The following is a 12,763-nucleotide window of genomic DNA, read 5'->3' on the forward strand; positions in this document are numbered from 1 at the left end:
TTTTTTTTTTTTTTTTTTTTTTTTTGGTGAAACCTATGCATCTTTAATATGGAATCAGTTGATGATGTGCATGAAATTTGAGAACTAAACAGGGAAACGTAAAAAAAAAAAAAAACAGTTCCTGTTTATTGTTGGACTCAAAGGGAATTAGATTTCACTCGGAGTTCTTTGGACTGGAAGTTTGAACTTAGGAAGGGGTTTCCATCAGTTTCATGCTATTGCCACCAACAAGCCAACATCAATAGCCAGATCATTTTGAATTTCAATAGCGGGATTTCTTTAGTGTTCTGGTTCATCCAATGGAGGACTTTCCAGGATTAAGATTTCAATATTTTCTAGTAGTGTTCCCTGAAAACTTCTAAGCTGTTGCCATGGAGACATCATGAAGTGGAAGATTGATGGGTAAGATGCTCTCTACCAAATCAGATTTTATTTTATTTGTCTATGCATGGTCAATCACTCAATCTGCATTTTCTTTATACAGATGCCTCTTGACCTTGTAACAAGGAGATTTTAGTGTTTAGGGGCAATCCTGGCCAAGTTGGTTAGGCTGTTGACTTGGTAACCACATGGTTACTGGTTACAAGTCGAGAGTGGCCTATTGGCCTTCGTGGTTTGAGCCAATCAAGGTCAGTTATGGGCAACTTAAGCTGGTTTATCTTCTTGTTACCCTTTGCTGCCCTTTCCTGACTAGGGTCACATGGCAGGGTTTACTCATTGCACATTCTCAGATAGTGGCTACAGGTTTTCATCTTCACTAAAAAAAAAAAGATTTTATTGTCAAATCTTAAAACACAACTTTTGCTTAATATACATTCCATAAAATTTCAGAAATAGGATGAAATATTGAATGATGTGTTCATTTCCTTGGATCTGGACACTTATTTGCAGGAAAGGCTGGCAGACAAGCATGCTCAGAAAGAAAATAAAACCAGGTACGAACAGAAAAGGATTGGAAGATAAACAGTGCTCTGATAGGCCACTCGCTATACCAACGCAACCAATGATATGATATGCCACACACATAATAGCAACCAATGATATAATATGCCACACACTGCAAAGATCTGAAACTTGGTGCTTCCATTAAAATGTTTGGTGCTTCAATTTTCCTGCAATGTAACAAGAACAAATGACTTTTATCATATGAAAAATCATTTTGGTCCTCTTAGTACACATCTTTCTAGTATTTAGTGGAATCATTTGTGTAATTACTTTGTAATTGACATGTCTTATAGATGCCTATGCTTTGCATTCTGGAAGAATGAATTGGGACTAGGGAATTGGATTTGAAATATCTCTATATCCATATGTAGTTTTTCTATGAGCAAAAAAACATTGTGTGATATTGCACTGTGTCAAGTATGGTGCCAACAATATCTGTTTCTTTTTTTAATATATTCTTTGGATAAACTCTAACCTATTAATAGTATTTGGGATCAGAGTTGAACCTCATACATTCCTTATGGAAAGTAAAATGATGCCTTTAGCTGGAGTTCTTTCCGCATTTGATCCCACAACTATGCGACCATTTTTACATTTGGTTCCTGTCTCCTGACTTTTAATTTTTCTATGTTTGGTCTTATAACTTTTAAATACTTATCATATTTGGTCCGTTCAATTTAATTTTCAGTCATCGGTGATCAAATTTTAAGCAAGTGACTTGTCTTAAAGGGCAAAATTATCATTTCTTATTACATTTTTCTTAAACTTTTCGAGAAAAATGACTGAAAATGATAATTTTACACTTCAAGATAAGATGCTTGAAATTTGGTCACTAGTGACAAAAAATTAAGTCGGAGGGACCAAATCTATTCCTTTTACTCTAAGCCAATCCCATCAATAATATTAACAGTAATTTCAACATTCATTCTATTGAATTAAGAAAAGAAATGAAAGATAGCTAAAAATGACCTGGGTGCTTGCAGGGGAGCCCAACAGATTCTCTATGTCTTTCTGCAAAAAAATGAAAGTAAAAACAATCTCAGTTGAGAGAATGCATACTGTTCTGAAATATCAAAGGTTGTCTGATCTGCTTCCCTTGTTTCATTTACTTTTATCATCCATTAACTTCTTAACATTAAAAAAGTGTTATACCGTGGGGTTCCTATAATAATCTTCGGTTGCTTAAAATCAGCAAAAACCGCATTCCTAGCTACTCAAGAATGCCCAACAAAATCATATTACGGAAGAAATTAAGACGAGAAAATGGCGTTCAGAAGCAACCTCGAATTTTAGAGGGGATGTCGAAGGACCATATCTTTCCACAACCTTTCCTTCCCTGTTCACAAGGAACTTGGTAAAGTTCCACTTGATAGAATCCCCTAAGACACCTCCTTTTTCTGATTTCAAGTACTTGTAAAGTGGTGCTATGTTCTTCCCATTCACATCGATCTATAAAACCATTAAAAAAAATGAATAAACGAAAGGGCAAAGACAAAAACTTGTATGAGACTGTCTCACGAATCTTTGAGACGGGTCAAGTCAAAATGAAAATGTAATACTTTATACAGATCCTTGTGTAAGTATTACATTTCTATATTGGCCCAATTCGTCTCGCAGATCAGGATCCGTGAGACGGCCTCACAGGAGAGTCATTCTAAACGGAATATTAAGATAGCGGGAACAGATCAACCGACACAAGATAATGCAGCAAGGCTTAACTCCCTTCTCTCTTTGTGTAACATTTTTATCCATTCTCACAGAGCCATTGGTTTTTATTTCTAGTGTTTCTTGGGCAATTTATACAAAGAATAATTTAATTACATGGCGAGATCTTTGTGAACTGTGTAACAGAGTTGAAGAAACATATTTTTAAGGTAGCAGAACCAAGGAAAAAAGAAATGTAGGTTTAACAATAAACTGCTAATATTTCACTGAGAAAAAGTTACCTTTTCAAATATAGGGAATTCAGCTTTAAACCGAGTGCAAACAGTTTCCTGGATCTCCTCGTTTGTTCCAGGTTCTTGCCAAGCAAATTGATTGCAAGGAAACGCCAAAATTTCAAACCCTGAAATGGTAAATCAAGATTCGTTTATACAACACATAACAACGGAAAATACCAAGAAATTTGCAGATGATACTGAAATGGATAATAACAGATGAAAAATGGCAATAAAAAACCTTGATCCTTGTACTTGTCATATAAGATGTTCAGCTCCTTGTAGTTTGAGTTTGTCAAACCACTATTAAAAAAGAAAAACGAGAGAGGTTAATGCACAAAACCGCTAAAAGCCATATCAGAATATCGATTCCTTTAACATTCCGTAGTCAAGAATCAACAATGAATCACGAGTATATGTAACGAAGAATCTAAGCAGTTCATTTCAGAAACACTGAATAATCAAAATTTTTGCGAGGATAAAAACTGAACACAGAAGTGATATTGCCGTGGAAACAGACAAAGGTGAATTCATTTACCATTTTGAAGCAACATTCACTATCAGAACTACCTTCCCCCTATAATTGCTCAAAGGAACATCGTTTCCACGTATATCCTGAAAATACCAGTTCAATGAGTAAACATCAAAGTACAAAACCATTTCTTTTCTTGATCAAATGAGAATTTGTAGAAAAAAAAAAGAAGAAAAAGACTTTCAGAGAGCATAGGATAGTTCAGACTCATATTACAAATCTTCCTAAACACCATAAACTGTACAAGCATAACAACAAATAAGATGCAGCCGGAGGTAACCCTAGCCAAGTTGGCTAAAGATACAAACTTGTAACCACAAGATCACGAGTTCAAATCTCAGCCTTCATGGTTTGAGCCCGTCTTTTGCTAGCCATAATCACAAGGCAGGGTTTACTCAGTGCACACCCTCGGGTAGTGGCTGCGAGTTTCCCTAGTTACCCAAAAAAAAAAGATGCAGCCTTTAGGGCCCTACATATTCTGCAAAATGAACACTGTGCATCAAACCAGTCTCAATAGCTTCAGAGATTGAAAACTTAAGAAACCCATCACAATTCAACTATTTTAAGGTCTCAATGACAAAAACCCAATAATCCACAGAGGGTAAAAAGTCATCAAAGTCAGAAAATTTCCAATCAATCAACCAAGAGTCAATAATTCTAGAGGTTTTAAGGGCAATTCTTATCCCAAGTATGGGAATGGGAAGAAACAAAGAATCAAGAAAACATAGAACACATTAAGACAAAACACACACAGGACAAATAGAAGCAAAACTACCCCAGAAAAATACTGAAATCAACAACAAATGTGCAGAAACATCAGACAACAAGAACCATTCTTTATACCTTAACAAAGAAATCAAAAATGGATTTTGGGGAATCCGCAGCCATATTTGGAGTAGAAGAAATTGAAGGGTAATTGAAGACCAAGAATGAGGCAAGAGCAAGAAATAGGAGAGAAAAACAGTTGGTAAGAGTGAAGAAATGCATCAGTGCAATGTTTCTTGTCTACATTAATCACTCAAACAATGACAATGAAAGGAAAAATGATTTCTTTATGAGTTTATGGTACACGGATGCCATTAGTTGGCGTATTTGAATTAAAGAATCCTCCAGCAACTAAAATTGACAAATTTGGTATCCAGATAAAACCTTTATCACTATTTTCACCCAATATTACAAGGATATTCAATGTGTTTGAACCCAATCTTAAAATAGCAGAGTTGATTACAGATAATTCGCGTTGAACCAAATATTGGAATCAGAATCCTAATTAGAATCAAATACTTGAAAAATATAATAGATTTGAGTAGAAGAATTCTATTTGGTAGTAAATAAATATTAGAATCAAAATAAATAAATAAAAACAAAAGTATATATAATATATGCATACATATATGTGTATTTATATTAAAATTTTATATTGAAGGTCTTTTTTATTTTTTTTCTTTATTTTATGATTATTTAAGGATTTGAATTCAATATTATGCTAATAAAATTATACAAATAAATAGCGTTTTTTCACTATTGCTCCCACGATTATTATACCATTTTCACATTTGGTCTTTGAGTATTAATTTTTTTTTTTTTTACATTTATTTTCACAACTTTTAAAACATTGTCACATTTGGTCCTACGACTTTTAAAATCTCGTCACATTCGGTCGTCCAGCCTAATTTCCGATCACCCGTGAGTCCGTGACCAAATTCGTATCTTTATGTTATTAAACATGAGTGCATAAAGTCAAGTAACTTATTTGAAGAGTTAATTCCCAAAATGGCCCTCCGACTATGGCCTTTTTTTAATTTAGTGCTTTGACTTTTAATTGCACCCAAAGTGGTCCTCAGACTATTCAATTTTAAGCCAAAAAGTCCTCCGTTAGATTTGGCGTCAAATGGGTGTTAAAATGAGGGGTAAAATGGGTAATTTAAGTGTTGGTCTCCAATTTCCGGCGCCGGCAAGGGAGGCGGATGCTGTTATAATAGGGAAAACAGATCGTACCACCGCCATCTCCTTCAGGAACCTTCCCCTGCTCGTGATGAACAAAATCGGGATCGAACACCTTCTAAAGAATGATTCCAAGCGCTCCAAGAGTCCTGCTTGAACGTGCAGAAACAGCTCAAGCTGATCCAAGCAAAGAATGGACTGTTACGGACCACTCTAAATGATCTAAGAGCAAAAATGGTTGCCGGAAGTCGGAGTTTCAAAGAATCTGACTGGAATGGATCCAAAATTTACGTCGGCGGCCGGGCTGATCGGAGGAGCAATGCAGAGAAGAAACCGTCCGAGCTTTGTTTTTCTCCCACATATTTAAAGTATAACAGGTGTCAAGATTTGAGTACATTACAACAAATATCTAATTGCACATTATGAAGGATTCTGAAGCTACGACCACCAGCATCCCCATGATCTAAACTGGTGATATTTCTTGGTATGTTATTTTGGTTCTTCTCTCCATCACTAGCATAACTATTTGCTCTTTCAAGTCAATCTACTCCAGATTTGCGCCTTCCAAGTCGATCTACTCTAGATGGGAGGTGGCTGTTAAATTCTCCATCATTTAATGGTTTTTTTGGTCATCCGTTGGTCTCATTTAATGGTTTGACAGTAGCAATGTTGGCGGTGGCTGTTCAATTGGTGGTAGGAGTTTTGAGCATCTTTGCTTCTCTTCCAAAAAGTCCACCGGCCACCGCCACCTCTGTCGCCGCTGTATCTGTAGATCAGGCAGCTTCCGCTTCCCGTCGATGCGCTCCGAGTCGGATTGAGGGAGTTGGGGCAAAAAGCTATTTTTTTGTTTTGCTAATTTGGGGAAGACTCGCTGGTCAAAGTTCTCAAAGACAAACAATATGAATTGTCAATTTTGCCCATCTATTTAACGTTATGTTAACGCCAAAACTAACGGAGACCAAATTGGCTTTAAATTGAATAGTTTGAGAATCACTTTTGATTCAATTAAAAGTCAAGGCACTAAATTAAGAAAAGGTCATAGTCGGAGAACCATTTTGGGAATTAACTCTTATTTGAAGGACAAATTTGTTATTTTCCAATTCTATGATATTTTTCAACTAAAAAATTTGGTCACAGGGAAGCATAAATTAGCCCGGAGGACAATGTGTCAAGGTTTTAAAAGTCATGGGATTAAAAGTCATGGGACCAAATGTGAAAATGCTCAAATAGTCGTGGAACCAAAAGTGAAAAAAATTTCAAACAAATATTAATGAATATGAAATTTAATACAGAGTAGTAGGGTACATAAGTCCCCAACCAAACGTTACTTTATTTATTTATTTTTGTAGGATTTTCACGGGTTAAACCGGAAGGGATGCATGCCATCTTATTCATACCTCACATTTTGACTAAATTTAATTAATTCATAAAGAGTATTTTAAATAAAATTAGTTAATTTTATTTTTTGTCATATATTTATAGGTGACAATTCACTTTTAGTCATTTTTTATTAGAGCATCCTCATTTGGTCCTATTATTATTATTGTGGCACGATCATTTTTAGTCTTTCATCAACAAAATCGTTGAAATTTCGTTAAATACAAAGACATTTCAATCTTCCTTTTTTTTAAAAAAAAAAAATAAAAAGTATATTGAACCGCTATAATTTTTATGTTTATTTATTTTTTTTTAAAATTCATAATTGAATTGAAGACCGAATTGCCCTTGTATTTAATAATATTAAAACTGTTTTGTTGATAAAGGACAAAAAATGATCATGCCACAATAATACTAGAACCAAAAGTGAATGTTCAGATGAAAAAAGGGCTTAAAGTGGATTGCCACCTATAAACCTAGGACCACAAAAAAAAAAAAAAGAACTCTAAATAAAATTTACTTAATTGAAATGTTGAAATTACACGGGCATTTGGTTCAAATATTGAAATTCAAATGGTAATTGAAATCAAATACTTGCTAATGGTAATGAATTTAAGTAGGAGTCTTTTACCAACTACTATGTAGTGTGATGACACCTCTGTTACCATTTCAAATGAGTAGTCACATGATCGAACTCGGGGAGAAACAAATTGAGAAAGTATAAAATAAGTATTATCTTGTAAAAATCATGAGTGTTTCAAAAAAAAAGTAGGAGTCTTATTGTTTGGTAGTAAATAAATATATAAAAATGAATAATACACACATGCGCGTGCACACAGATATATAGTCCTATTATTTTAATTTTGCCATATTATATCCTGACTTTGAGCAAATGTCACTTTTAGCCATCGATTATTGTGACATTGTCATATTTAGTTATATTCTTTTAATTTTGTTATATTACATCCCTGACTTTTCATTTGACTGTCATCATTAGTCATTCGTTAAAAATTTCATTAATTTGTTGTTAGAATCGACAAATAACAAAGAAAAATATCCTTACACATATCGTAACTCATATTTCGAACAAATTAGAATTGACAAATAACAAATGAAGAAATCTTGACATATTGTTATGTTAATATTTTCAGTGCACATTCCCGATCAAGAATATTCCTCTCTCATTTACCTGATGACACATAATTTGCAGTGAGTAGTTTATGGCTTTGTGGTTTTCTTCTATCAAATGCATGGTTGCACTAGGCGCTAGGCGCTAGTCGGGCGGTAGACTAGCGCCTAGCCCCTAAGCGGTGTAGGCGGTACTTAGTTGGCGACCTATACAAACAAAAAAATAATGCATGTGTGTGGGTGTATGTCATATATATATATATATATATATATATATATATATATATATATATATACATATATATATATATTACTTCTCTTACTTATATAAATAAATAAATTTAAATATATATAAATATAATAAAAACATTAACAAGACCGACTCGCTCGAGTTAACTCGATTAACTTTGCCGAGTTGGACGAGTTAACTCGGCCAAATTCGGTCGAGTCGGCCACCAACTCGGCCCAGTAGGCCGAATTAGGCGCTAGGCGGATGCCTAGAGAGTAATTTTCCTCGGTCTAGGAGTGCCTAGAGCCTAGGCGGGGGATTTTTGCAACAGTGATTAAATGTTGTCAGTCTGTGTATATTTCTGTTAAATTGTGAATTGAATGGATTGTAATAACATAATAATGCGTTAGAATTTTTTTCTTTGTTATTTGTCAATTCTAATGCGTTCAAAATATGAGTTACGATATGTGTACGAATTTTTTCTTTTATTATTTGTCAATTTTAACGATAAATTAACAAAATTTTTAATAGAAGACTAATATAATGGTGGCAATCAAATGAAAGTCGGTGATGTACTATCACAAAATTAATTAATTAAAAGAATATAACTAAATGTGATAATGCCACAATAGTCGAGGACTAAAAGTGAAATTTGCTCAAAATTAGAAAATAGGGCTAAATATGACAATGTCACAATAGTCGATGACTAAAAGTAAAATTTGCTCGAATTTGAATCAAATAGTAAAATAAAGAAAAAAGTAGGCAAACATAATAATAGGTATTAAATCCCATATTAAGGTATAAAAGTCTCAAACCAAATCCCACCTAAATGTATATGGATAAAATTTGAAATCTCTCTCAAAGATATTTTCAAAGACAATGAGTCAATTTTTAATTAGTAGAAAGGTTGGATTGTTCGAATTCAACTACTCCAATAATATAATCTTAAAGTAATATCAATCTTATTTCAATTCTAGGATATTAAATTAGTTAATTCCGCCAAGAATCTTGTAGTCTAATGGCACCAAGTTGCTCCCTCATATGGGATGTTGTGAGTCTTAGCCTCCACTAATGCGATTTGACTTTTTGTGCTTCAATACTTTGAAAAAGTAGTTATGAACAGATACTGCATTGTAATAGATTCAATAGTATTCAAAAAATGAGTTGATTCCATTTTTTATTTTAGATTTACAGGCGATAGTCCACTTTTAGTTTTTTTTTTTTTTTTTTTTTTTTCCAGAAAATTTTCATTTGGTCCTAGTATTATTGTGGTATGATCATTTTTTGTTCTCTATCAATAAAATAGTTTAAATGTCGTTAAATATAATGACATTTCGGTCTTCGATTATGAAATTTTTCAAAAAAAAAAAGATATAAAAAAGATCAAAATAACATTATATTTAACGATATTTCAACGATTTTGTTGACGGAAGACTAAAAATGGCTATGCCACAATTCCAATAATACTATGGGCAAATGATGATGTTTTGATAAAAAAAAAAGACGTACTAAAAGTGGACTGCCAGCTATAAATATATGACAAAAATTGAAATTAACTCATATTAATATAATGAATATTCTATTTTTTATTACAATAAATTACGGAGTACTTTAAAACAAGGACTTAGGTATATAAATTAATTAGAAATTCATCCAATGTTTAGTCAGTACGAATATAATTTTAAATTTCTATTTTCTTTTTATTTTAATTGAATTTTATAAACGTTTTTAAATTCAAATGATAATTTTGTAATTTTATAACTTGGTACAATTCTAAAATTGTAATTATTTCTATTTTTAAATGGGTTAATATCGCATATGGTTCTCTAACTATTAGACTAGTACTCATTTTAGTCATGAACATTCAATTTGACTAAAACGCATATCTTGACTTTTAATTTTTAACCAAAAGTGATCGTCCGTTAGTAATTTTTTTTTTTCCAAGCAAGTGTTAAAAGCAAGGGTAATATCACCCATTCCTAGCATATAGCACTAACACAACAATATAATTTTATGCCTTAATTAGTCCCTAATTAGTAAGAAATAAAGAACGAAACATAACCCTAACTTGATTTGAAAGCTTTCTAGAAGCAATTGTGCCTATGTGTTCCTTAGCTGAGGAAGCAACTACAAGAATGCATCATGTACGGACGTTTTGGAAGTTCACCCACTCCAAGATATGGTTTGCTATCTATACTTTTTTTTTTTTTTTTTTTTTTTTTTTTTTTTTTTTTNTTTTTTTTTTTTTTTTTTTTTTTTTTTTTTTTTTTTTAAATTTGCTATCAAGTTACTTAGTACTTGTTTGCTTTGTTGCTTTCTTAATATTTTTTTATATAGAATGCGTGTTAGGATTATACTATCTCCCTTGTTATTATATATGAAATAAGTGTTAATTTACTATTATTTATACCTATACGACTTACAAGTGTTGTTTTGTACTAGGGAGTTGGAGATATTGTTTGCTGATATGGGGACCATTTGCCTTCATTTTGAAATGGGGAGTTCTAAAGCTATTCCAGTTGATGTTTTATTTTTGTTTCCAAATTGTTTAATTTTTTTTTTTTGGTACTATATAATGGGGAACACTAGGTACCACTTCATATAACGTGTATGTATATAATGCATTTTATATAAGGATCACTTGTCCCCATATTATTGCATCAAAATAAAATAAAATAACGTAAAATAAAATATTAACTATGTTTGCGTGAGTTGTTTTATTTGTTTCTTGTTAACATAAAATGATGAGGATAGTAATATAATGTATTCTCATTGAAGATTAAACATGATGGTAAAATGAAACAAGGTGAGGTAGTAGGATACATGGGAGGGAAAACTAATATTTTTGATTTTTCATGGAGATGGATGGATGGGGTTTCATGACTTTAAAAGAAAAGGGCGAAGGATAAAATATACATATACTAATTTTATTAATAAAATATGAAATATAATAAATGAAATGAAATTATAAAATTAATTAAGTGTATGGTAATAAATATTAGAAATTTTATTAGATAGATACATATACTTATGCACTATATATATATATATATATATATATATATATATATATATATATATATATATATATTATTTAAAACCAAATTGCATTAATAACTCAATAATCAACAATACAAGAGGACGGGGAAGAAACCCCAAAGAACCAGTTACACATGCAAACACATGAGCCATGTGATTCGCTGACCTCTTGACTGAACAGAAACGTTCCCAATGTCTCTAGCAATAAAACGACATTGCTTAACAACTAGACCGACATACGATAAGTCTAAACAACGAGAAGTAAAAGAATGACAAAAGTTTAAACAGTCTGATTCTACAATAGTATTAAAATGCCGAAGTTCCTTAATCCAAGCCAATGCCTTTTTCACAGCTAATAATGCTTCGGCCAACAAAGGATCACGATCACACCCAAAACGAGCACACTTCGCCGCTACGAAAAGGCCTTGATGATCTCGGATAACCGCTCCATAACCTGCACCATCATCAAAGACCGCTACATCAATATTACACTTCAAAAAACCATGAGGAGGGGGGGGGGGGGACCAAGCCAATGGACTGTTATTTAACACATACCCAAAAGATAGCAGCCATCTGAATCGCACGGTCAATATATACTTGGAAAGCACAGGATGAAATCCATAAAAGCATATAGGGATCTCCCTTAAAGACGTCGCTCTCACCCCATACCTGACGAGCCACTTCACATTCACAAAATAAATGTTAGAGCCGTCTCATGAGCACTGTATTAATCATACAAAATTAAAATACTAATTCTATTAATTTTTAAATATAATTATTTTAATTATAAATCTAGAAATATAAATTACAATTAGGGAAATTATATTATAGAATTTTCCTTTCAGTGAAAAATTAATTACCAATTTGGTCCCGGTTTAACAGATGTTTAACAGAAAAATAAACGGAGGACCAAATTGGTTAAAATTTTCAAAGTCGAGGGACTTAATTGGTCATGAAAAATTGTTGAGGACCAAATTGGTAATTTCACAATAGTCGAGGGACCATTTTGGTAATAAATTTTTTTTCTTTCCCAATTAAGTTCTCAGACTTTGAAAAATTTAACCATTTTGGTCCTCCGTTTATTTTACTGTCTGATATCTGTTAAATCAGGACCAAATTAGAAATTTCATTATAGTCAAGGGACCATTTCAATTAAAAATTAATTACCGAAATGGTTCCTTGACTATAGCAAAATTATCAATATGGTCCCGATTTAACGGTTGCTTAACACCAAAATAAACCGAGGACCAAAATGGTTAAATTTTTCAAAGTTTGAGTACTTAATTAGGCAAGAAAAATTATCAAGGACCAAATTCGTAATTTCGCAATAGTTGAGAGACCATTTCGATAATAAACTCGTAATATTATATTATATATTTTAACATCTTTTTATTTAAAATTTTTTTTTTATTAAATTCATAATAATAGAATTTATTTTTGTACATCGCATAGCTACCCTAGTATGAAATAAATAAAAAGGATCCAAAAGATGAAAAAGGGAGTCATCAATCATAGACTTGATCATAATTTTACAGTTTTCATTTTAAAACTGATATACCATCAATTCCTTCCTTCTTCCTTTTTTTTTTTTTTTTTTTTTTTTTTAAAAATTTTTTTTTTAATTTTTTTTTT

General features: G+C 32.3%; 2 protein-coding genes across 5 annotated transcripts in view; one reads left to right on the forward strand and one right to left on the reverse strand.

Moving 5' to 3' along the window:
* The window catches only part of LOC116016423 (pentatricopeptide repeat-containing protein At5g65560-like), a 4,891-nt gene extending 3,594 nt beyond the window's left edge, over positions 1–1,297 (forward strand). The window contains exons 3-6 of one of the 4 annotated variants that reach the window (XM_031256675.1): positions 59–402; positions 485–629; positions 708–744; positions 892–1,297. The gene's annotated coding sequence lies outside the window, so the exon portion shown is untranslated. The remainder of the gene's footprint in view (positions 1–58; positions 403–484; positions 630–707; positions 745–891) is intronic. The other 3 variants (XM_031256676.1, XM_031256677.1, XM_031256678.1) reach the window with 3 other exon arrangements.
* Positions 754–4,483, reverse strand: LOC116016424 (probable glutathione peroxidase 2). The gene is made up of 7 exons (XM_031256679.1): positions 4,258–4,483; positions 3,421–3,497; positions 3,124–3,185; positions 2,892–3,010; positions 2,227–2,394; positions 1,915–1,956; positions 754–1,112 (listed from the first exon to the last, which is right to left on the reverse strand). The coding sequence occupies exons 1-7, from the start codon at positions 4,399–4,401 to the stop codon at positions 1,104–1,106; spliced, it is 621 nt and encodes a 206-aa protein (XP_031112539.1). The 5' UTR covers positions 4,402–4,483; the 3' UTR covers positions 754–1,103.
* Between the last annotated feature and the right edge of the window lie 8,280 nt (positions 4,484–12,763).

This window comes from Ipomoea triloba, chromosome 4 (genome assembly GCF_003576645.1).
Source record: "Ipomoea triloba cultivar NCNSP0323 chromosome 4, ASM357664v1".
NCBI lineage: Eukaryota > Viridiplantae > Streptophyta > Magnoliopsida > Solanales > Convolvulaceae > Ipomoea > Ipomoea triloba.

Excerpts from the sequence above, each read along its gene's own strand:
- LOC116016424 (XM_031256679.1), bottom strand. The coding sequence starts at position 4,401 with ATGCATTTCTTCACTCTTACCAACTGTTTTTCTCTCCTATTTCTTGCT. Across the intron at positions 3,186-3,420 it reads GTGAATGTTGCTTCAAAATG|TGGTTTGACAAACTCAAACT; the intron begins GTAAATGAATTC and ends CTTTTTTAATAG. Across the intron at positions 1,957-2,226 it reads CATCCCCTCTAAAATTCGAG|AAAGACATAGAGAATCTGTT; the intron begins GTTGCTTCTGAA and ends ATTTTTTTGCAG.